Source organism: Solanum lycopersicum, chromosome 11, assembly GCF_036512215.1.
Source record: "Solanum lycopersicum chromosome 11, SLM_r2.1".
Taxonomy (NCBI): Eukaryota; Viridiplantae; Streptophyta; class Magnoliopsida; order Solanales; family Solanaceae; genus Solanum; species Solanum lycopersicum.
Window position 1 is genome coordinate 33,515,466 of NC_090810.1, and position 26,377 is coordinate 33,541,842.

The 26,377-nt window shown below is 34.1% G+C and overlaps 4 protein-coding genes across 4 annotated transcripts; 2 read left to right on the forward strand and 2 right to left on the reverse strand.

Moving 5' to 3' along the window:
- Positions 1-1,644: 1,644 nt before the first annotated feature.
- On the reverse strand, positions 1,645-2,935 carry LOC104644715 (ethylene-responsive transcription factor LEP-like). The gene is made up of 2 exons (XM_069290965.1): positions 2,271-2,935; positions 1,645-1,924 (listed from the first exon to the last, which is right to left on the reverse strand). Exons 1-2 carry the CDS (start codon positions 2,933-2,935, stop codon positions 1,645-1,647), a joined length of 945 nt encoding a protein of 314 aa, XP_069147066.1.
- Positions 2,936-7,450: 4,515 nt separating this feature from the next.
- Positions 7,451-9,074, forward strand: LOC101252355 (ethylene-responsive transcription factor LEP-like). Its single transcript, XM_004250792.3, has 2 exons — positions 7,451-8,128; positions 8,470-9,074. Exons 1-2 carry the CDS (start codon positions 7,548-7,550, stop codon positions 8,762-8,764), a joined length of 876 nt encoding a protein of 291 aa, XP_004250840.1. The 5' UTR covers positions 7,451-7,547; the 3' UTR covers positions 8,765-9,074.
- Positions 9,075-10,037: 963 nt separating this feature from the next.
- Positions 10,038-14,483, reverse strand: LOC101262983 (probable protein S-acyltransferase 7). The gene is given in 6 exon segments (XM_010314822.4): positions 10,038-10,120; positions 10,122-10,429; positions 10,515-10,748; positions 11,582-11,890; positions 12,510-12,692; positions 13,263-14,483. Coding segments are annotated over 6 exon segments (1,191 nt in total). The 5' UTR covers positions 13,374-14,483; the 3' UTR covers positions 10,038-10,074.
- A 10,497-nt stretch (positions 14,484-24,980) lies between these two features.
- Positions 24,981-26,071, forward strand: LOC104644714 (uncharacterized). Its single transcript, XM_010314868.2, has 2 exons — positions 24,981-25,331; positions 25,964-26,071. The coding sequence occupies exons 1-2, from the start codon at positions 24,981-24,983 to the stop codon at positions 26,069-26,071; spliced, it is 459 nt and encodes a 152-aa protein (XP_010313170.2).
- The last annotated feature ends 306 nt before the right edge of the window (positions 26,072-26,377 follow it).

Here is a 26,377-nt window from a genome sequence, read left to right on the forward strand (position 1 = left end):
GGCTATATAGATTCTGATATGGCAGGTGACCTTGATAACAGAAAATCAACTACTGGATATTTGTTTACTTTTTCAGGGGGGCTATATCATGGCAGTCAAAGTTGCAGAAGTGTGTTGCACTATCTACAACTGAAGCTGAGTATATTGCGGCTACTGAAGCCGGCAAGGAGATGATATGGCTAAAGCGATTTCTTGAAGAGCTTGGTTTGCATCAGATGGAGTATATTGTCTATTGTGACAGCCAGAGTGCAATAGACTTGAGCAAGAACTCCATGTACCATGCAAGAACAAAACACATTGACGTCAGATATCATTGGATTCGTGAGAAAGTGGAGAATGAATCATTTCACGTCAAAAAGATTCACACAAGTGAAAATCCTGCAGAAATGCTGACCAAGATGATACCGAAAGACAAGTTCGAGTTATGCAAAGACCTTGTGGGTATGAGCTCTCTCTAAAGAAGTTGAAGATACATTTTTCCAGTAAATGGGACTGGAGGGGGAGATTTGTTGAATCCATCCCCTTTTTTGGTCAACTCTAGCTATTCAATTGGTACAAGCAATTGTTAAAAAAGAATAGTAATTGGAGTTGAAAAGAAAAGATTTGGTAGTTGGACAATTGGTAAGATTTGCAACCATTTTTGACTTTGTTATATTATCTATGTCATTAGTGACATAAGCATGGTTTTATCCTCCTATAAATAGAGCATTCTTGCTCATTTGTAGAACACACCAAGTTAGAGAGAAAAATCATTTTGAGAGCAAAGTGAGGTATTCCATAGACTATATAAGAAAATAGTCTGTGAAGAAAAATAGAGTGTGAGCGATATTTTAGTAAGACGGAAACCAAAAGAGTGTTGTTCCTTTTGAGTGTGTAGTAGTCACTTTGAGTGTTGTATTCGTGACTACACAGTGTAAAATTCTTTACTATAGTAATATCAGTTGCTCCTCTTGGCCCGTTTTTTTCCTTATTCAGAAGGGTTTCCACGTAAAATTTTTGGTGTCGTTATTTTCTCATTTTATTTCCATTACTTTTACCATATATACTTTTGTGCTTGTCCGCGTTTTCCCAACATGCAGATGATGATTTACTCCTGCGAGCTTTGGCGGCTTCAGGGCGTAACATTTTGGTCTTCCACACTGTGGACCTCTGTCTGTAGTAGCATTCCTTTCTCTTTCATTTGCTTCTGTTTTTTTCATTTTGTTTATTTTTGGTTCTTTAGTTGATTGTTTCCTTTGCTGAAGTGGTAAGGCTTGTGGGCCTAAACTCATCAGTTTTTGTTTGATTGACATTTTAATTTGTTTTAATAAATTATTGAATCCAATTTGGACCCTTTTATTCGTAAAAAAATGTTTGTACAAGGCATCTTAATCTAAAATACTTTAAATTAATATATTAATATTATCTAGGCATCGCATGAATAGTATATATATACTACGACATCATAGAAATTATATTACTAGCTCAATTACTACCGAAAATCTATAATTTCGAAAAAAATAGTAAGACAAAATCAATGAATATACCTTTTCGCTTTCAAATTACTTGTCATATATCACTTCAAGATAGAAAAGGAACATGAAAGTATAAGTACAAGTACAATTGAATAAAATTACAAAGTATACTAGACGTGAATATTTATAATTATGAGAACCAATAACCCAAACTGTTATTGTTGGATGGATCATCTTGCAATGGCTGTAAACAATCATCAAAACCAAAATAGCTAAAATTCCCAGCTGTTGTTGTAGTCATTGTGCTTGCTCCATATTCATTATTTGTACCAATTATCATTTCATTCTTACTGTCATATCCCATCTCCGAATTTGGAAATTCACTATTCAAGTTGTAGTAGTTACCACTGCTTGTTATATCCTCTGGCAATGGTGGCAATTCTGTTGTTGTTTTATTCTTACTATTATACCTGTATGGTCAGTTGGACACCCTTCATTACAAAATTATATTATGCATATGGATCAGAATTATATTTATCACATTTTTGTGAGTTTTCTATCTGAACTATTATGTGTTCACTCTTCCTATTTGAATTATCATGTGTTCATTCTTACTATCTGAACTGTCTCTATCGCTAAGATAGGAAAAGGGAAAAATTGATAGTTCACATATGTTTTGATAAATAGTTGGTCAACATCGTGCTTGGATCAAGATATAGTCAGATGCAGTTTTTGGATGGAAATAATTATATATTTAAACGATTAAAAGTTATAATAGTTTAATCTTTTGAATGAAATTATGACATGATTTGATACCTGTAACAATCTTCCATATGCATGTCGTAGTTGGGGTTATAGTATTGTTGTGACACAAACTCTACACCATCACAACTATCGCCACCAACATTATTCATGTTGCTGAGGGAAAACTGACTGAAGTGGGCCCCATAATCGGCATTAGGAGCTGGAGCATTCTCAGTCTGATCAAAGACCAATAAATGTTGTTGTTGTTGTTGTTGTTGTTGTTGTTGTTGTTGTTGTTGTTGTTGTTGTTGTTGTTGGTGGTGGTGGTGGTGGTGGTGGTGGTGGTGGTGGTGGTGATGATGGTGTTGATATTGATCGTCAGGGGAGATTATACAAGTAACCGAATAGCCATGTGGCATGTCAGAGTAGACAAAGTTAGTCCGATTTGGTTTGTTAGATTTGTTGTTAACACGCATGGAACGTGCAGCTCTATCATAAGACAACGCAGCTTCTTCAGCAGTGTCAAATGTTCCGAGCCAATGCCTTTCTTTCGTGTTTGGATCTCTTATCTCCGCAGCATATCGACCCCATGGCCTTCGCCTTACTCCCAAATATCGAAAATTGCTCTGTTGTTCCTCTGTTTTTTGCTTGACACTTTGATTACTAGTACCATTGTTCTTTCTTGGTTTCCTGCTCGTACTAGTTGATGAAGAAGTGGATGATTTGATCAAATCCATTTTGAAAATTTTTTTGTTTGAAGTTTAAGTTATGAATTCGCCTCTGCTAGTTCGATAGAGAAAAATAGTATACTAAGTTATGATGGTTGAGAAGTATTTTTCTTGACTGAAATAGTGTCTGTTGCATACAAAAATATATAGAGTGACAATCATATTTTGTTCATTATTTTAAAATCTCTGTTAATTATGAATAATGATTGCCTTAAGTGATAATGCAAGTATTAGGACTTCTTGATGTTAATCATGTTATGGGCTTAAATCTTGTGTGTTGCTCCACTTTTTCTTTGAAAAAATATGTGTTTAAGCAAATTTATACTAATTAGTTACTCATTATAGCTATAGTTTGCTATAATTTTCATCCGCGACTAACATTATACATTAATTATATGAGCTGACTTCAAGTTTGTACAATTAGACACCTTTGAATATGTATAATTCGACAAAATATACAAATATCTATATGTATAATATATGATTATCTAACTAATATACATATACAATTCATTTCTCTCCCACTTTGCCCTCTCTCGCTTGCCTTTCTCCTCCCTCTACCAATCTCGCTCACCTCTCTCCTCCATCTCCCAATCTTGCTTCCTTATATACAATTGCATATGTATATTATACAATTATCTAACCAATATACATATACCAATCACCTCTCTCCCACTCTTTCCCCCCCCCCCCTCTCGCCTCTCTCCCATTATCGCTCGCTTCTCTCCTTCCTCTCCCAATCTCGCTCTTCTTATCCTCCCTACCCCAATGTCACTTGTCATATATACAAATACATATGTATAATATACAATTATATAACCGATGTACATTTACAATTGACCTTTCTCCCACTTTTTTCCTCTCTCTTCCAATCTCGCTCGCCTCTCTCCTCTCTATAACATGTAGCTACGAATTGTAATTATCAAACTATAGCTATGGAGAGTAATTAAGCTATTTTTGAATGGCTATATGTGAAAGTTCTTTTTTTATTCATTCGAGATTCAAAATTCATTACTCAATTAATCTTGAGTCGAATCACATAACATTTATTAAAGAAGAACATGGTCCTTACTGTTCTTTGTTCTCAGTTCTCAAACATGAAATCTCTAGGACCACCCTTGGTACTTTATGATTGTAGTGATGTGATTCCTTAGATGATTTCATTCGAAATCATACAAAGACAATTCCTATTTGATATAGCTACTTGTGCAAGTGTTTTTGCCATTAAGAAGTAATTACCTCCTATACAGATCGTGTATTAATCTACTATAACTATAAGATACTCCCATTTCACAAATTAAAGTGTTTATCCTAGTGACCTATAAACGTCGAAAATCTCTCTTTTTCCTATTCATATCATGATGAACCGAAACCAAACTCGTATTTTCTATTGAGTGATAGTTCTAATAAGCATGAACATGATTCAAGTGTACAAGTTTGGTAGGATGATTCAACTTCATACATCACAATCCTTCCACTCGACACCTATCGTAGTAAATGGTTGTCGCTCCATCCCTGTAGGGGCAGATAATCCATATCAAGTCTCATTGTAAATGAAGTTAAATTGTATTTTGGGACCAAGGGTGGAGTTAGGGAGGCAAAGAGGTTCGTTCGAATCTCCTTTTTTATAAAATTATATGTATACATAGGACGGGCCTAGAGTATTAATTGTTAATTTATGTGAATTTAATAGCTTTTGTGTTATTTATTAATAATAATTATATATTTTACCAACATCAATTCAATCATTATTATTTATTAACTTAAAGTCATTTCAGAAATCTATTAAATTATGAATCAACCTATATATATACCATGTCAAAATTATTGGACATAAAAGTATGATGTATTTAAGCCAATGAGCTAAATGATTGCATGCTCATCAGGTTTCAATATTCCAAATGATGACTCAAGTATATGCACTCTTATTTAGCAATCATTAGGTGCATTTAGCTATCTTGGAATTTCTCATATCAAATTGGATTTTGTAAAGAAGTTTCTAATTGATTATTAGTTTTATATACAATTAAATGAGACTTTGTTATAATATGAAAATAGTGGGCCTTGGTTTTCAATATGTTTGTATGATTAATAGTATCTGGTCAAGTTTACTAATTATAAGAGCTATATCACATTCACATGTCACACAAAATCACAAGTAAATAATGATCACTGGAGTCAATATTTTTTTTTAATGTAGACTCAAGATACTTTTTAATTTTTAATTCTCTATTTTTCACTACTAGATGTCTATGATCCGTATTAAATCGCGATTAAATTTTACTTCATGCATTATAGACTATATTTCTAAAGGTGACACTAACTTTTACCATGATTTTTTATTCTCTCAAACTCACACTTAAAATTTTTAATTAAAGATGAAAGAATTTCAACTATCACATCAGAATCAAAGTTGATTAGACCCAAAATTCTTGATTATTCGTATAGAAAATTTATGTTGTTAACTTTATTATTTTATGTGGCCATATTATATGATAATCATGTTCTTGATTGTGCTTCATGTGGACAAAAGTATATTTTAATCTTTTGTGCATGTTATTCCAACATGACTCAATCCTTAGTACCAAGTTATTTGACCCTATCTTTGAATAAAATGATAAGATTTATTTTTTGAAAAAAAAAATTAATCTACGTTAATATGTTAGCCTTTTCCTAGCTAACGCGAAATATGTTGTGTTCCAAACTCATTTCGAGGAAGCTAGCCGTTGCTCAGGATACTGAAAATGCTTAAAGAATGCAGACAAACTTATTTTTATTTACTTAATTGGCTAGTGATATTACTACAAATTATTATTATTTTGCCAAACTTGCAACTATATTGTACAATAGCTTTAATGAGTTGTGATTTTTTTGTGATTGGATGAAAATTATTGGGCATGATTAATTTTAATTTTTTAAATACAAGTAGCATATGTGTTTGAATGCTAAGTTGAATGTGCTAATCATTTTAAGTCTTGAGTTCCTAATTAATATTCTCATATGAAATTTGACCAAGAGTATCATGATAAAATTGACGTGACCTTATAGTTGAAGAGAATAGGTTCATCATGATCACTAATTATCTTCTACCAAAATAGATGTCAAAACATGCAAACATAATTAAAAGAAACTTCGATAATATGTGTTGATCAATTAACTCTTAATGTATATTTGCATCTTCTACTATATATGAAGGTTTGAGTTGTTGACTTTAGTGCCGCTAAGGGGTCGTGTGGTGGCTGATTAAGAGGTGAATTATTTATGTATTAAATCTCGTATAGCTTGATTTATATTTGGTAGTATTTTTTTGCTATGTCTGAAATTCAATACACCAAATACAATGTTTGGTGAGTAATTTAGAATATCGCTGTTCTTATTTTACCGGAGGGGTTTGAATTAGCTCCTCCCGATCGTATGATATATGTATAAGTTAATTAAGAGGATATCTATGTATTACTTTATATAGAATAGAAGACCAAATAATTAATATATATATAATTAATGCTATTTAATTATACACATATAACTAATTTTTACATTACTTTTATATATATATATATATATACACTCTAATCAACAACAAGACAACCCTGACTTCTTCATACACTAATTAATGATATAAATGCATAATTCTAACTAGCAACCAATCAATCTAAGTGAATTGAAGAAAGTAATTTGGTTTATTTTAAAGAAATTTCTTGTTGCTTATATTAGCTTTTTTTTCAAATTATTCTTCTAATTTTTTTTTTCTTGGGATATGCGGTGCTAGGTGAATGGCAATTATTTGTTGGCATGGATTGAGGACACAAGAATGCACATGATATTAATGATGTGAAAGTAATATATAATCATAATTAGCATAATGATCAAATGAGTACTTAAGGCAATGTTTGTGGAACCCATTTGGATTTACGATGAAATATTTGGAGGATCCAACCAAATTTATGGGTAGATGAATTTTTAATTTATTTGGTAGGATCATCATGTGAAGCAAGTTTAAATAAAGAAGTAAGGAATTCATAAAATTCAACTTGTTTTGGACTGAAATGCAATTGTTCTTGTTGTATTTATTTTTTTAAAATTTGATTTAAGCAATTTAGATGCGTATCATCGAAAATTCATGAAAGAGTATTCAATTTCATTTTCTGTACTTAATTATCTTAATTTTAATTATTAAGATTTAAATTTTTAAACTAATTAATTGACAAAAAAGTTAGTTAGTCAATTAATTTTACACGTTCTATTACTGTCATTGTCCATCATTATCGACTATTACCTCTATTTTTAGTGAATATAACTTGAAACTTAAATTAAACCATAAAATAACAAAATTTGAGCCCACGACATGATTAACATCAGATAGTCCTAAGACTTGCAACATCATTTGAAGTAATCATGATTCATGATTGACAAAATTTCTACTACTAAACTTAGATAGTTCAAAATAATTACTAACATTATTATTTTTGAAGACTCACTCTCTCTATATATATTAGTATGTAACATCCACTATTCATTAAAGGAAAAAAACACACATTCTACCCTATCTCTGTATTCTCAAATAGTCAACAAACTAAAAGAGGAAAATTCAGAATTCAAAGTTCTACGAAAAATTTTCAAAATGGATTTGATCAAATCATCGACTTCATCATCAACTAGTAAGAGCACGAAACCAAGAAAGAACAATGGTACTAGTAATCAAAGTGTCAAGCAAAAAACAGAGGAACAACAGAGCAATTTTCGATATCTGGGAGTAAGGCGAAGGCCATGGGGTCGATATGCTGCGGAGATAAGAGATCCAAACACGAAAGAAAGGCATTGGCTCGGAACATTTGACACTGCTGAAGAAGCTGCGTTGGCTTATGATAGAGCTGCACGTTCCATGCGTGTTAACAACAAATCTAACAAACCAACTCGGACTAACTTTGTCTACTCTGACATGCCACATGGCTATTCGGTTACTTGTATAGTCTCCCCTGACGATCAATATCAACACCATCACCACCACCAACAACAACAGTTATTGATTTTTGGTCAGACCGAGAATAATCCTGCTCCTAACGTCGATTATGGGGCCCACTTCAGTCATTTTTCCCTCAGCAACATGAATAATATTGGTGGCGATAGTTATGATGATGGAGAGTTTGCGCTACAACATTACTGTAACCCCAACTACGACGTGCATATGGAAGATGGTTACAGGTATTAGATCGTGTCATAATCTAATTCAAAAGATTAAACTGTTATAGAGAACATACTTTAAATTGTTTAATTATAATTATGCCATCTAAAAACACCATCCGAGTCTTTCTTGATCAAAGCACTTGCATCAATGAGATGTTCACCAACTATTTACCAAAACATACGTGAACTATCAATTGTTCCCTTTTCCTACCTGAGCAATAGTGATAGTTCAGATAGGAAGAGTGAACTCATGATAATTCAGGTATTGATCCGCACAAATTTGATAAATATAATTTCGATTCATATGCATAATATAATTTTCCAACGAAGAGTGTTCAACTGACATCTTTTAACGACAGGTATGATAGTAATACAACATCAACAGAATTGCCACCATTGCCAGAGGATATAACAAGCAGTGGTTACTACTACAACTTGAGTAGTGAATTTCCATATTCAGAAATGGGGTATAACAGTAAGAATGAAATGATAATTGGTACAAATAATGAATATCAATATGGAGCAAGTACAATCACTACAACAAGTAGTACAACAACAACAGCTGGGAGTTTTAATTATTTTGGTTTTGATGATTGTTTACAGCCACTGCAAGATGAATCCAACAATAATCGTTTGGGTTATTTCTTCTCATAAAATCAAACAATTTTCAGACAGCTTAAATACGTGAGAGATATCGTAAGTGGCAGAGTGACTTTGTTGGCATAGAGATTCAGCTCTTCGTCGCTCCGATTTATTTTTAAAAAAAGGCATAACCATCTCTGGGAATTTAGCACGACCGTGCAGCGTGAATCCAGATTAGTCGAACCTAAACTCTTGTTGATTTCTCCTTGTGTTTTTAATTATTTTCTTAAATATTTGGTCTTAATGATTAGAGCTGCAATTTCATCATCCTTAGTGAAGTGAATGAATATATAACAAGTTCATCATTTATTTTTAATTATTATTATAATCTCACTCTCCTATCTTAATAATTCTGGTTGTTGATTGTGTTGGGGAGAGCTATAGTTCTACTTACGAGTTCAACAAATGTTTTAAAGTTAAGTATACTTCACAAAGCATCTAACTTATTCATAATCTCTCATTTCTGCGGTTAAGAAACTTAAATAACTATAGCATACTAGAATCGAAAATGCTCTGAGCATAAAAGTTAAATGGGTCCATTCTTGATATAGTCAGAGGTACACATCTCTCTTGGTGTGGAATGATATATGAGAAATAGACAGTGTGCAATGTAACGACACTAGAGTAGTGAATCTATCGATATCATAATAATGCTATACACTTTGGACCTAACAAAACGATAGAACTAGTACAATTATTGTTTGAAGTCTATTCAACGCTAGATGCAAAAGCGCATATTAGATCAATATGAAGATTACTGTTATACACTTTGGACCTAATGAAACGGTAGAACTAGTACATATTATTTGAATTGTTTGGCAAAAAGAAACAGATGTTGAGAAGGGAGAAAAAGAGATTGTGTCAGACTTGAATTTCTGTTAGAAACCCCCACTTAATATCTATAAATAATTTATTCGAAACCTAATAAGCTGTCTTTTCTAGAATCCAAAACCTAAAACTCAAAAGAAGCTTAATAACGTCCTAGTTATGCATGCCATTTTCAATCTCATAGCCATAAACTCCAATTTTTAGAAATATAAACTTGCAGCAGTATCTTACAACTTCTCCAGAAAAACATTCATTGAATGGCAATGTCATCAAAGAATAATAGAATGCAATTCCTATCTCTATGAGCTGCTAATCATTCACAAGAAAAAGAGAGTATTGAGAACCCACTCCTCCAGCCACGACGATCCTACAACTTCAAATGCTGCAGCAATAGCCACGTCATCAATGCAGGAAGAACGAAAACTTCAACGAATTAGACCACTTCTTTCTCCCTGTCTTTCATATAGTGTTCTGTACTAATCTGTACAACCCGATTATGTTATCTCCCAGTGGCCTTTATGGTCTCCGCTTTCATTTCTCACATCGATCTACCCCACCACCTATGGTTTTTATCCGGCTGTCTGTTTCTTTACAATCATCAACACCCTGTCGTCTGCCAACTTCCTCGTCAAAGTTCTTCATTTTGTGCATATCTGAATTTGTAGTAGCCCCACCCAAGTAAGATAGGGTGTTGAAGCTTAAAGAGCGATCAAGCTGCACGTGTGCACGGAAATCGATCCTGGAACTTGGCACACCGGTGCAAAAGATCTCATTAAAATTCCGAGCACATCCAAGATTAAAAGGATTCATCTTCCTCTCATAACGATACCGGTAATTTTCATATGTGGTCTGCAGGAAATACAACATTCTGAAGGGTGAGAAGCAGAACTGAAAAATATCATTTAAAATAGAAGAGAAGGGGGGCAAAATAGACCTGGTTTGTGATTATCAAGTACAAATGAAATGCTGTGAGACCTCCAAGAAACCAAGAAACTACAAACGTATACATTATAAGGATGCCTGAAGCAGGTGACTTAAAAAATGCAATCCAAATGTTACAATTGTGTGCATCCATAATCTTCTTTATATTTACCCAGCAGAAAGCAAAGACATAGAGGCTCAGGAAGTTTGTAGATGAAACAAACATGAAAAAGTAACGATAGTTCCTCTGCAAGAAATAACGTGAATATATCACAGATGAGACAATAAAGAAAGCATATATACATTGATTGTTCAAAAACTTTATTGATAACACTGAAGCACATTCAGTTTAACATGACAGGTATGTATAAGCACGAGCTGTATGCGAAGTATCATCTGTTTGAATCTTACCAAAGTCTAGAAGAGGCAAATTCCAAACTATGGTAACATTCACTATTTGTAGGTCAGATAAGTATGCAGAGAATAGAGGCAGTACCTTAAACTGTAGCTAATTCAAACAGAGAAAAGATAAAATCTATCCCAGAGAGATATACACGGAAGCAGAAAACAAGATCTTTCAATAAGCAGGGGTAGATGCAGCCTTCTGGCTACGGGTTCAGTTGAACCTATAACTTTAGAAACGGTTAATAGATATTTATGTAAAACTTACTAAAATCTTAATAAACATTAGATTTGAACCCATAATTTTAATAGCACATTGAGCTTAATACTGAATTTCTTAAAAGTTGAACCCGTTAAATTTAAATTCTGGAACCACCTCTGCGAACAAGAGCTCCCATAATGTCAATAAATTTACCATGCAAGAGTAAGTATGTTTTGTAGACAGGAGAGGAATCTTAGTAGCTCAGTAGGTTGGCGTTGGCTACCTTAATTTTGCTTGTTTTCGAGAGTTCGATTCCCCACCTTGTAATCCCCTCCCCTATTTCCACTTCCCCCACCCCCGCCCCCAATTTTTGTAAAAAAAAGTGTTTTCTGGACAGGACAAGATTAACCAGAAGCTAAAGGACAATATATCCAGATGACAAAACTTTTTGAGATGCAAGCATAGATCACACCTACCTTCCCAATGCACTGTCCCACCCAGGGGCAATGGTGGTCGAAGCGCTCAATGCAATTGTCGCATATGGAGCAATGAGAGCAACGTGGTGGCCGATATAGCATACATGTTTTGCAGTATTTTACTTTGACAACTATTCCATTGACAGTAACATTTTTCATAGGCGGTAAACTGATAGGACCAGTCTGACTTCCTAAACAACTTGTCGAGATGCTAGAGGTATCACATTCATCGTCAGTGTCTGGAGGATGGGCATTTCGTGGAACAATTCCAGGATTTGTTCCAGATGTTAGCAAGAGAAGAACTACAATCTGCAAGAGTTTCAATCAATACATTAGACATTACCTATTAAGATCCCCCATCGACCATGAAGCAACTTTAAGCACACACCAATCCAAATAGAGAGAGTGAAAAATATACAAAGATCGCCTCTTGGTGGATGCTCATGCATCAAACCATGCGTCATTTTTGCATACTTATAGTTTATACATATTCATAAAATAAAGAACATGGTATGCTAAATAAGATAAGTAGTAATTCTTAGAGCAAACAAACTGCATGAGCAGAAGAAAATGCCTACATCTAAGGGAAAAGCATGGCACATACTAAAAATGCTGATTACCGGATGGCTTGCATGAATTATAACTAAATTTTTGACAGAAAGGGGATATGATATTTTACTGTCTTTTTTATATAATAGAGCCAGTGATAAAGTAGCTGCCACACTTGGCATAGTTATAATAACCTAGTTTGATCCAATTTATGTCTGCGAGTGAATGGCATTGTCACCAAACGGGATGTATTCGTTTTTCACCTGATTCATTTATTATCTTGCATCCTAACATTGATGGACTAAAAGTAACAGCAGATAAAGATGGATTGGAAACAGATAAAGCAGTAACAGTCAAATAAAAGAAGAAGAAAACTCACAAAGACTGAGAAGAGAAGAGATATGGCCATAATAAGATAGCCAAATCGGTGGGGAAATGCATTGATGAGTTCTCTCGAAACAAAAGCACAAAACAATGCTACTGGAAATAGGATCAAGAACAACGTAAGAAACAGTGCTCTAATATCTGGACCAAAAACAAGTCTGCCTCCAAGGTAGAATCTCTGCAAAGATATAAAAGACTATAATGAGATAGTAGGGACTATAATGATTTCTTTCACCAGCTTCAGTTTACAAATAATATAGTAAAATTGGAAAAACAGTTCAAACAGTGACAGGCTATTTCCGCAGCCTTTACTTTTCACTTCTGTTGCCTATTCTACACTAAAGTAAAGTTTCATCATAATTCGCTGCCTAAAAATAGCTAGCTCAAGTCCCACTAAACGAGCAGGGTTGCGATAGGTTAACAACCATGTAAAGATTGCCAAACCGTGATGAATAGCTAGCTCAAGTCCCATTGATATTTTTTTGTGGAATACTTGGAGTTCAATTTATCTTTTTCTGACGGTGGCATTCCTTTACTATTACATTGGGTAGCTGCTACCTCCCACCAAGCATTAGTATTGAGTAACTCTACCCACCAAGACTTAGGTAGACGGGAAGAAGCCACGGTTAAATTTATAATGTTTGGAGAAAACACTTAATGCAAAAGGATGATAATTGAACAACGTGGTTCTTGCAAACCAAAATATATATAAATTCAGGAGAAACACAAAGAAAAAGATCAGCAGTACATTTCTTCCTTGCCAAACTTGATAAAGTCGCAATTGTGAGCCATTAGTGTTGTCAATTCTCTCTTTGGAATCACATCGGGTGCTAGTAGAAGACGGGGGAGGTGAATACATTTTCCTTGGCAAGCTGACGGAGATCTCACGGATCTCCAATCAATTACAAATTCAAGCATCTGTGTCTTTATCCAATCTTTATAGCTACAGTGATGAAAGCTTGAACCTCAATCAACAATCTTGCCATGGAACACATAAATCAATAAAATGACAAAAGGCCTTTTCGTGATCGATAGAACAAGTCTTTATAAATACCCCAATTGAGAATTTTGGGAAATAAACACAATCCCCAACAATCTTACAATGCACAGAAAAGCAAACAAACCCCAAATATGCCCAATTTGGAAATTTAGAGACACAGCAAATCCTTTTTCTTCTCGTAAAATTCTGTCTTTTGCACCTAAATGGATACTTTTGTGAAATAAACACAATTTCCAACAATTTGGGAATTTAGGGACTTGTGTAAAATGCTATTAATACAACAAACCTAATACCCAAATCGAGAATTTTCCAAATGTAACACAATTCCAACAATATTCCAATGAACAAACAACAAATTTGTTTTTATGTGAAATAAAATAGTAGTAATAGGTATGGTTTTTGTTGGATGAAAATATAGGTTCGGGCTCTCTCCTCCTTCTATAACTGGAAAATATTGGTATGATATGTTAATGTTTGTAAGAATTGAAAGTGTGAAGCTGAAGGAGAGAGAGGCGAGAGAAAGGAAGAAAAGCAAAATCCATTAGAAGCTAATTTTGCAATTATGAGAATTAAGCAATACCGTTCACCTCAATTCTCTGAATTTACTCTCAACCGCTCCCTATATATTTTGATTTTTGACCCTTTATTTGTTTATCTACTGAGTTGGAGTGAGCTTGGTCCAATCTCTCTCCCCGGTGGTTACATCCGCCATCACCGCTAATTTTCCGGCGTCTCTCCCCGTTGGGTCCATCCAGCCACATCGCTCCTTTCCCGGCGTCCATCTCCGGTGGTTCCACACTACACTAATAAAAGTCAAATGAAGGGAAAAAAAGGGAAACTAATAAAAATGATTTCGATTTAGGTTAAACATCTTCAATTTATCTCTATTTTAGTCTCCATTTCTATGTTTAGTTCTCCAATTCACTGAACATGTCAATAGGGATTATGGATTACCCATTCATTCGAGCTAACTCATATATGGTTTGACACTTACATGATCAAATTAATTAATTTTTATTGTGGGTCTAAAATGTAATTGAACCAACTTACAAATATGTGGAATAGAGACTTGCCGGATCAATTTATTTTAAAATTTATATATTTTTAATTATTAAATTAAATTATAAAATATAAATTTAAAAAATTATCATAAATATTGACAAATAATATTATATTATATTAATATTATTATTTGTTAATCAAATTCACGAATAAAATTATTTTTATAATATTTATTAAGTTTTTTTTAAAAATAAAAATATAAATATCTATAAAGAAATATTAACCTAAGGGGCCGTTTGGTTACAGTATAACTTACTTTTTATTCATGTATTAAACAATGTACTAAGTTATACTATGTTTGGTAGAAATTTTTGTTTAGGTAGAAAAATCAACATAACTTATACCATGTTTGATTGCATTTTTGTAGTCCTATATAATTAATACCAACATAGCTTATGAGGGAATATCTATGTATAAAAGTTATGCAAAGTAGAAGGTCGAATAAGTTATGTGAATATTAGTTATACTATGTATTAAAGTGATAACTTACCTATTTATCCTATTAATTAGTTTTATTATTTTTAATCAGAAACTTTATTATTTTCATATATATAAGTTTGTTGTTTTTATTGTTGGGAAAGACAAGACACTAACAAAGAATGTCTGACAGGATAACAACGGAAGAATACCCAAGCCTATACTTTCTCTTCTCGATTTGAACCAAGAAAAGACAAACAACCACAAGCAATATGATAGTAAGGCAGCAAGTAATTCAACCAAACAAATATAACAAGGCAATAATAAACCAATCACACAAGATTTACGTGGAAAACCCTTCGATGTGAAGAGTAAAAAACCACGGGACCAAAAGCTCCACCATAATCACCAAGAGTTACAATATTGTTCTCCAAAATTGGCCACAAAACAAGTGCCAAACAACGAGAAACAACAAAATAAGATTGCACCAAATCTAGAGAATTAAAGGAGCAAAATCACCAATTTCGCAACTATTGTTCATGACAGCAAAACTGAAGCTGCAGGCCACCAAATCCAACTCTGTCAGTTTCTAATCAAAGATTGAGATGAAGATAATATGCTGTCTAAAAATCAGCTCAATCGGACAAGAAACGAAGCGGGAATCGCAATTTGAAGTTGGCTGTTAGGGCTGAATTTTGACTGCAAAAACTGCTTTCTTTCTCTTTTTTTGGCTGCTGAAAAAACTCTTTGTGTATATAAAAATAACACATAAATAGGCTTATATTTGCCTCATAAGAATGGGCCTATGGGCATAAATGGGTTGGTCCAAATTGGGCTTTTATTTATCCACATAGGAAGGGGAAAAGGCCCATAACCCAACAATTCTCCCCCTCACGACTATGTGGAGGAGACCGCCATCCTGGCGACCATGCAACAATCTTCAAACTTCCCTCTTGGCAAAGCTTTAGTCATCATATTTGAACCATTGTCATTTGTATGAATATTTTCAAGCTCAAGCAACTTAGAATCCAACACATCTCGAATCCAATGGTATCTCACATCAGTGTGTTTAGACCGACCATGGAATGTAGAATTCTTGCCAAGATGTATAGCACTTTGACTGTCACAATAAAGCACATACCTATCTTGAGCATAACCAAGTTTCCCCAAGAATCTCTTCTTCCAAAGCAATTCTTTACAAGCTTCAACGACAACAATAAACTCATCTTCTGTAGTAGATAGAGCAACACATTTTTGCAACCTAGATTGCCAAGACACAGCCCCCCTGCAAAAGTAACCAAGTACCCTGAAGTAGACTTGCGAGTATCAACATCACCAGCTATGTCTGAATCAGTATAACAACAAAGAATAGGCTTCCCTGTACCAAAACACAAACTCAGACTAGAAGTGCCACAGAGATATCTCATAACCCACTTCACAACATTCCAATGTTCTCTTCTCGAATTAGAAAGAAAACGGCTAACAACTCCAACAGCGTGAGCAATATCGGTCTTGTACAAACCATCACATACATCAAACTACCAACAGCTGAAGCATAAGGAACTTTCTTCATATCTTCCTTCTCATCATCACTAGAAGGACACTGTTTCGTGCTCAATTTGAAGTGCATAGCTAAAGGTGTACTGACAACCTTAGCTTTGTCCATGCTGAATCTGCGAAGTACTTTCTGAATGTACTTCTCTTGTGATAATACCAATTTCTTGGCCTTTCTATCACGGACAATCTGCATGCCAAGAATCTGCCTTGCTGGTCCTAAGTATTTCATAGCAAAAGACTTAATCAACTCTTGCTTCAACTTCTGAATCCTGCGAGTATATGACCAACAACAAGATTGTCATCAACATAAAGCAACACAATAATAAAGTCACCATCAGAGAACTTTTGCACAAAAACACAATGGTCTGAAGAAGTCTTCTTGAAGCCCTGCTGACTCATAAAAGAACCAAACTTCCTGTACCACTGCCCGGGAGCTTGTTTCAAACCATACAAGCTCTTCTTCAATTTGCAAACATAATTCTCTTTACCCTTGACTTCAAAACCTTCCGGTTGCTCCATATAAATTTCTTCATCTAAGTCACCATGGAGGAAAGCAGTTTTAACATCCATTTTCTTAGCCTCTAAATCTAGACTTGCAGCCAAGCCTAGAACCACACGAATGGATGACATCTTCACAACTGGAGAGAATATCATCAAAATCAACTCCCCTTTTCTGATTAAATCCCTTGACAACTAATCTAGCTTTGTACCGTGGAACTGGATTACCATCTTCATGTTTCTACCGAAAAACCTACCTGTTTTTAAAAGCTTTTGTCTTTAGGTAACTTAACCAAATCAAAGGTATGATTATCATGCAAGGATTTAATCATCTTCCATAGCATCAAACCACCTTTCTTTTTCTTCACTTTCCATGGACTCATCAAGACTCTCAGGTTCTCCCCCGTCAGTCAAGAGTACATACTCATTGGGAGAATAACGAGATGAGGGAATTCTCTCTCTACTAGATCGTCTGAGAGAACTCTCTGGAGCATCTATAATTGGTTGTTGGACAACCACATCATCTTGCACTGGAGCATCAACAACATCATGCCGATCATTCTGAACATGATCACCATCTTCATTATCAACTTGATTTTCATCATTATGAAGATTTTCTTCCGGTGCAATAGTCAAAGGAACTGGATCAACATCAACTAAGCTCTCACTACTCTGAAAATCAGCCTTGTCAGCTTTGTCAAAATCTTAACAAGTTTCTTCTCAACAGGATCATAGAAACGATAACCAAATTCATCTTGACCATAACCAATGAAGATACACTGCCTAGTTTTAACATCCAACTTTGATCTTTCATCCTTAGGAACATGTACAAAGGCTTTACACCCAAAGACTCTAAGATGATCATAAGAAACATTCTTACCAGTCCAAACTCTGTCAGGGACATCACCATCTAAAGCAACAGCAGGAGATAAATTTTGATAACATAAGCAGCAGTATTAAGTGCTTCTGCCGAAAAGGAATTTGACAGCTTAGCATCTGAAAGCATACATCTAACCCTCTCAACTAGAGTTCTGTTCATCCTCTCTGCTAAACCATTTAACTAAGGAGTCTTTGGAGGATTTTTCTGATGTCTAATACCCTGCTCTCTGTAATATCTATCAAAAGGACCAATATACTCACCGCCATTATCTGAGCGGATGTATTCCAATGTCTTCCCTGTTTGTCTTTCAACCAAGGCCTGAAAACTCTTGAACACATCAAGTACTTGATCCTTGGACTTCAAAGGAAATACCCAGAGTTTGCGAGAATGATCATCAATAAAAGTCACAAAGTAAAGTGCACCACCATGAGAACTTACCTTAAAAGGACCACACAAATCAGAATGTACCAACTCCAGCAAATCAAGCTTTCTTGAAGGCGGATGACTCTGAAAAGAAACTCTTTTCAGTTTACCGGCTAAGCAATGAACACATTTCTTCAACTTTGCTTGTTTCACTCCAGAAAGCAAATTTTTCTTAGACAAACTATCAATCCCCTTCTCGCTCATATGACTCAGCCTTCTATGCCATAACTCTGATGAAGTATCATTCTCCACCAAATTTACTGAGTCTCTGGACATGGAGCCCTGAAATACATACAAGTTAGACAACTTGTCACCACGGGCCACAACCATCAAACCTCTAGTAAGCTTCCACTGGCCAACACCAAGTGTATTAACATAAACCTCATCATCAAGATATCCCATAGAAATCAAATTCAAGCGAAAATCTGGAGCATGCTTGACATTATATAGAACTAGTTTGGAACCATTATTTCTTTCCAAACAAACTGTCCCAATGCCAATAACTTCAACTTCATGATTATTTTCCATTTTCAACGTTCCAAAATTACCTGGAGTATAAGAAGAAAATAATTCCTTCTTTGGCATGACATGAGAAGTAGCATCAGAATTCACAAACCAGCTAGAATCATCACGAACAAGATTAATGGCATTTGCATCACAAGAAACAAGAAGATCATCATTAGCAACAACAGCAACACGATTTTCATTATCGCCTTCTCTCTTTTGTTGTCTCATATCTCTCTTGTGCTTGTAACAATATTTCATGATATGCCCATTCTTGTGGCAATAGTCACATGTAATATTCTTGTATTTAGACTTTGACTTGCTTTTACTTTTACCTCTATCATTCTGACCTCTGGACTTGTTTCTCCCCCTATCTTTAGTAACCAAAACATCGGAGTGTGAAGCTGAAGAAGATGAGGCTTGAGATCTTCTTCTCATTTCTTCATTCACGACACCACTCTTAGTATATTCCATGGTTACAACACCACTGGGAGCAGAATTAGTCAAAGAAACTCGAAGAGTTTCCCAAGAGTCTGTCAGAGTATTAAGAAGCCAAAGTCCCTGTATCTCATCATCAAACTTTACACCCATTCCGGACAGCTGGTCAAGAACACCCTGAAAATCATTAATATGATCAGAAATAGGAGTGTCCTCTTTATACCTGATATTCATTAATTGTTTCAATAGGAATAACTTGTTGTTGCCAGTCTTCGAAGCATAAAGTGTCTCGAGCTTGTCCCACAAACTTTTGGCATGTGTCTCATTCACAATATGATTTCTAACATTATCTTCAACCCATTGTCTAATGTAGCCACAAACCTGCAGATGCTCAAATTCCCATTCTTCATCATTCAAAGACTGAGGCTTATTAGAAGCAAACACAGGTAAATGCATCTTCTTGACAAATAGAAGATCTTTCATCTTGCCTTTCCAAATATGATAGTTACTACCATTTAAAACACACCATTTTGCTCATGTTTGTCTCCATCATTCAAAACGACAATCAACAATAACCAATGCTCTGATACCACTTTGTTGAGAAAGACAAGGCACTAACAAAGAATGCCTGATAGGATAACAACGGAAGAATACCCAAGTCTATACTTTCCCTTCTCGATTTGAACCAAGAGAAGACAAACAACCACAAGCAATATGATAGTAAGGCAGCAAGTAATTCAACCAAACAAATATAACAAGACAATAATAAACCAATCACACAAGACACCAAGATTTACGTGGAAAACCCTTCGATGTGAAGAGTAAAAAACCACGGGACCAAAAGCTCCACTATAATCACCAAGAGTTACAATATTTTTCTCCAAAATTGTCCATAAAACAAGTGCCAAACAACGAGAAACAACAAAATAAGATTGCACCAAATCTAGAGAATTAAAGGAGCAAAATCACCAATTTCACAACTATTGTTCACGACCGCAAAACTGAAGCTGCAGGCCACCAAATCCAACTCTGTTAGTTCCTCATCAAAGATTAAGATGAAGACAATATACTGTCTAAAAATCAGCTCAATCGGACAAGAAACGAAGCGGGAATCGCAATTTGAAGTTGGCTGTTAGGGCTGAATTTTGACTGCGAAAACTGCTCTCTTTCTCTCATTTTGGCTGCTGAAAAAACTCTCTGTATATATGAAAATAAGCACTAAATAGGCTTATATTTGCCTCATAAGAATGGGCCTATGGGCAAAAATGGGTTGGTCCAAATTGAGTTTTTATTTATCCACATAGGAAGGGAAAGAGGCCCATAACCCAACATTTATTTCTTTTTTATATTTAGACCATTTTATTTCTTTTAATTTTTTTAATTGTTTCCTATCAACATGTGTTGTTTTTATTTCTTATTATGTATAGATTATTTTCTTCCTTTTTATATACTTACCGTTTTGATTAATTTATGCAAATATGAATATTTTTTTAAAATTAGAAATTGATTGTATATTTTTTAATGGTACATATGTTAATAAAATATTAGCATTATATATTATTCAATATATTTCACATTTTATTAGCATTATTATTGTTTTATAAATAATATATATTAATGATTTACAACAAGTTTAATATTAAATAGTTTATAAGTCATGTATTGTAATCTCTGAACCCTACATAACTAATACATGCATAACTAAATACTGTATAACTAATATATGTATAACTAAACCCTGCATAGCTAATACCTGCATAACTCTAACCACTACCAAACAACCCCTAATTGTCTTGAGTTTGGACACTCTTTAATTTTAAATTTTAATATTATATTATATTTTTTTAATTAATTTTTATTGATCCACAGGCCGACCCTATCGATATTTCTCAAGTCCCACAAATCAGCAGACTTATTCAGGCGAGTTAAAAAACTCTTTTCTTAAATGGATTCCAAAAGTCTTAACCTAACTCTATTAAATTTCGAGTTACGTCAAGTCAGTCTAACGGGCCTAGCCCATATTAACGGCTCTCATCTCTCTATAATTGAAGAATAGAGAGTTAAACAGAGATTTTACTTTTAGATTATTATAATATTATTCTATTCTATTATTAATTTAATCTTTATCATTTGTAATTATTTTCTAATGCAATGTAACATTTAACAAGTTACTACTTCCGCTAAATTAATCATTTAAAAAAAAAAGAAATTGTCACTTTAAATGTGTACCTTAAAGTTATTTTAATATTATATATTATATAAATTATTAATTAAGTCTCGAATATTTGTAATTATTTTCTAACTAATATAATATCTTAAACATATTATTGATTTTTAATTTTTTTTGGTCATTTTAAATATATAATTTAGATTATAATTATTTTTCACTATATAACAATCTACTTTTTATGTTAAAGTAATAAATTATTAAACTATACTTTTTAAATAGCATGAAAATATTTGATTCAATAGTTCAAAATGGAATATGGGAAGTAAATTAGTACACGAATAATCAGATACAAGATGAGATTGTTAATTTATACAATTTTTAGCTACACATAAAAAATAAGGACAAAAATGCTCATTTTGAATTCTGTAATACATTAATAGAGCATTCATAAGAGTAACATAATAGTCTTTAAAGTTGAGTATTCATGTAAAATTTAAAATAAATTTTATGATAATACAATATTTATGATGCAATTATGTTTCATCAATGATTTCACTTTTATTTGAATGTTTACTGATATCTATTATATATAATATTTACGCAATTTATGTTATTTAGAATAAAATATAATTTTATAATGAAGAATTTGAAAAAAATAAAATTTTGTATTACATAAAGATTTTAGAGTTATTATATTCATAAAGGAGAATTGATTTATATTATGAAATAAGAAAATAAGAATGAAATATGAATAATAATATACTATTGAGGAGAGAGAAAAATAATTCTTTTTTATAGAATAAAATAGAGAATCAAATTGGAGTTGATTGTCTAAAAAAATAGAGAGCTCTGTATTTAGAGAGTAAAACAGAGAATAGGGTTGGAGATGCCCTTAGGGTTTATAATCGAATAAGAGGTAATGCAAAAAACTTGTCTGGAAAAGTTGAATCAATTTTTGGGACAAGTTTAGGAAGCATGGTCATACACTCTCAAGTTTTACATTTTTATAATAGTGTTGCTATTTAGCATTTTATTTTTTTTGAAACTGATGTCATGATTAGGGGTAAATACACAACATAAACCTTTTGGCTTCAAGAACTATTTAAATTTTCCTTCAAGAAACAAAATGATCTTTAACTTCTCTTTTTTTTATTTTCTTTCAATGTCTTTATTCCACTCAATTTATCCTTGTTTATCCATTTCATCTGTCATTCTGATTCTAAATTTTTTATCCATTTATTGATCAATTTATAAATAGAAATTATGTAACATTAACAAATGATCTCAATAATCAAAATAGTCAATTAACTCAAGTACGGAATAATTTTTGAAATTAAGTAGTGATGATGATAGTTTGTTGTCCCAAAATGAAGAACATGAGATGTTGGATAGAGCGATGGCCCTGATGTATATTTGAATAGTGATGATGATCTTCTGAACTTGCTTCACCAAGAGATCTCAGAATAAGACAAATCAATTAATTAATGTTTCGGGCAGAGAGGAATATGACTTTGAGGATGAATATGATGAACATCAATATTTCATGAATAATGTTAATTTTTCAGAACTACAATAAATTGAAGGTCCGTTGTAGGTATGGTCGTTGACAATGCTAAATCTCTTTTCATATTTTATAAAGAACATAGTCGCCTAAGTGGTTTTGGTGTTGTTAAAAAAAGAAAGGTGGTGGATATGTTAGGTATTATTCATTAGCTTGCGGTAGCATTAGAAAATCAATTCATAGGAATTCAAGTAAAAGGGCTGATTGCAAAATCAGAATTAATTGCACAGTGTTACCTAATAGTTCATGTCGTGTTACAATAGTTGTGTTTAAGCACATTCATAGATTAGAACCTTGTTTGTCACTTGTTGTGGCTACCACAGAAAGCTAAGTCGGACATTGAAGAGAATTCTTGAAGCACATGACATCGTATGAATAAGACCATAAAAATCACAAGACTTTTGTGTTAGTTCGAATATGAGTTGAGATGATAGATTGAACTTGATATGAAGTTTTGATGATTTAACAAATTTATCGATCTAACAAGGAACCATATCCTTGTTATTGGAACTGCTGACAGTGAGATAAATGATAAACTCAGTGTGAGATATATTTGTATGCTATCATCAAAAAGGGGAAAATGTTATATTCTAGGTGTTTTGATGACCTCACAAATGCGGGGACTTGGTCCCTGGTAGAGTGCTGTCGTCCAGATACAAATAAGGTACAGGTGTAAAAGCTGTCATGTTAGGTGGTAGGTGAAAAGTGCAGTGTCCTAGACCAATAAGAAGAGGAGATGAGATTGTCTGTTTCAGTATCTCACAAATGCAGGGACCTGGTCCCAAGAAGAGTTTCCTCCATCAAATACATAATTGGTTACAACTGTAAAACTGTCACGTCAGAGGTTGGTGAAGCGTCATCGTACTACACCAATCAGAATGGAGGAGGGTGTTTGTCCAACGGATAATAAATCTTTATGTTTGATATTTTTAGCATGACAAACACGATATTATATTCGTTCATCCAAAGAAGGAAGTAAGCTAACAAGCCTTTTCAAGATCTCACGAAGAAGTTCGCATGGTACCTGGTCCCCGCAAGACTGTGACGTGAAAAGATGAAAAGACAACTGTCAGAAAAGCTACCACCTCTGATGGGGTAGGTGAACAACTTTTCCAACAACAGGTCTTCAGCCAATAAGATGGCTTCAACGAATTTGTGGAAAAATATATTATCTCTTTTCAACAAACACAAATTCAAGTTTTGGCAAACAAAGTGTTGGATTTCGGAAAATCCAAAAATCTCAAAAAGCAAAGGCCATCTTCAAGAAGGATCATCCTAAGAGCAACAGAGAGAGCTGCAAGTTACCTAGTTGTCTTAGCATTATCTCTTCCATGCTTACATTGTAAATTTGTTCCTAATCTATAAAGGAGTCAGATTCCTTGGTTTGTTGAAAAGTCTATGTTAGTTGAGTCAAACTAATTTAGTGGGCAACCTTGTGTGTTGCTTAGTAAAAATCCTAAGTCATCCGGAGTGTGATGATTTAGTGAGCAACCTGTGTGTTGCTTAGTTGAATCCTAAGTTGTCTAGTGGTGATAAATTAGTGGCAGAGTAAAATTTGCTTAGGTTCTTCAAGCAGTAGAGTTATTGCTTGGTTGTGAGATTAATATCTCACGTTATTGTAATCGGATTTCACTTTTGCTTGTGAAGATTAGTGAAGACGATTGAAAATCATGTTTGATAGGTCGTGACTTTACTCCCTTGAGCAAGGAGGTTTCCACGTAAACTGCCTGTGTTGTGTTCTTCATATTATTTAATCTTCTGCACTGTTCTTGTTGTGTCAACCTGGTCCATTAACTGATAGTGGACGCCTACATTCCAAAAAGTGGTATCAAAGCAGGTGCTCTCTTGCTGGTTAACACCAAAAGAGATTCGTGTGAAAATATGGTTGCTCCACTCAATAGAAATTAAGAAGCATCAAAGAAGGAGTTGAAGAAAGAGAAGTCTCTATCTATCAAGATGATATCTGTTGAAACTTTTGATGATGATAAGGACATGACATGCCTCACGAGAAGGTATCAAAAATGGGAAAGGAAACATAGAGGCTTACAAAAGGCAGAAAACTCAAACAGAGCTATAAATGCAAACCACCTGTGCCACAAGTGCGAAAAGCCAGGGCATTTCATCAGAGATTGTCCCATGCATAATTTTGAAGTAAAAACCTATCAAAGACCTGGAGTAGAGAAAGACAAAAATAGGGACCTTGTCCCTGATAAGAAAGCAAGAAAAGTTGCAGTTGGCTACATCATGAAGAAAGCTTTTGATGTATGGGGAAACTCGTCAAGTGACTCAGATGAATCAGGATGTCATGTTTGTGTTTGATGCCATATTTGCTTTGATGGAAAAATTTGATTATGAGGAAGATGAAGAAGAAGTAATCATTTTCGATCTTAAACAAAACTTGCATGTTTACTTTGTTAAGAAGTTGAGAATTCTAGCTACTGTTTTGATTGACTCTATCATTGAGTCACAACTGAAAAAGAGTTGATGAATAATAGCCTAGATATTCTTCATAAAGAAAAGGTAGCTTTGGTTGACCAAATGTCTTTTGTGTAAGAAAATGTGATAGTTCTAGAAGTTGAAAATGTAGAACTCAAGAAGAGATTGAAGATGTTGAGTGAGAAATCTGGCAAAGGAAAAGAAGAGGCTAGTAGTATGCAAATGGACCTAGAAACTAGTATGAACACCGCTGAAACAAAACTTGCTATGGCCTTGAAGGGAAATAATCAGTTGGAGACGAACCTGATCCGCATCAAAGAAGAACTGAACAAAATCTCTTAAATGGTCCACATCTTCAAAATTGTTTGCCAATCATCCCATTCAAAAATGTGTTTGTGTCTGACAAATTGTTGTGCTTTCATTGTGGTCGTGATGGTCATTTGAATAAGGATTGTCCTTCTTGTAAAAAGACTCAAGATAACCTCGCAAAATCTTCTGAACAGAGGAACAAGAAAAGGAAGGGACCTGATCAACAGAGCAACAAGCAGAAGAAGGGACCTGGTCAACAGAAGAACTTAGAGTATAAGGGACCTGGTCATGCTAATCAATAGAAGAATTTTCAAAAGAAGGGACCTGGTCGTGCTTTTGTTCCTAAGTTGAAACAAATCAATCTGCCTCGCCGGACAAATAATTATCTTATCACTCCTTCAACTGCTTACTTGGAAATCCAACTAAAATAGGTTCCCAAAGCTAACAAGTGATATGGTATTCATGTGAGAAGAAGTAGTAGGAGTCAGTGTTGGTTCATGAATAGCGGATGCTCAAAGCACGCAGCTGGGAAGCTGAAAACTTCTTCTCTCTCGAGGCACTTCAAGGTGGAAGTGTCTTATTTTGCAATGGCGAAAAAGGTATGTTTT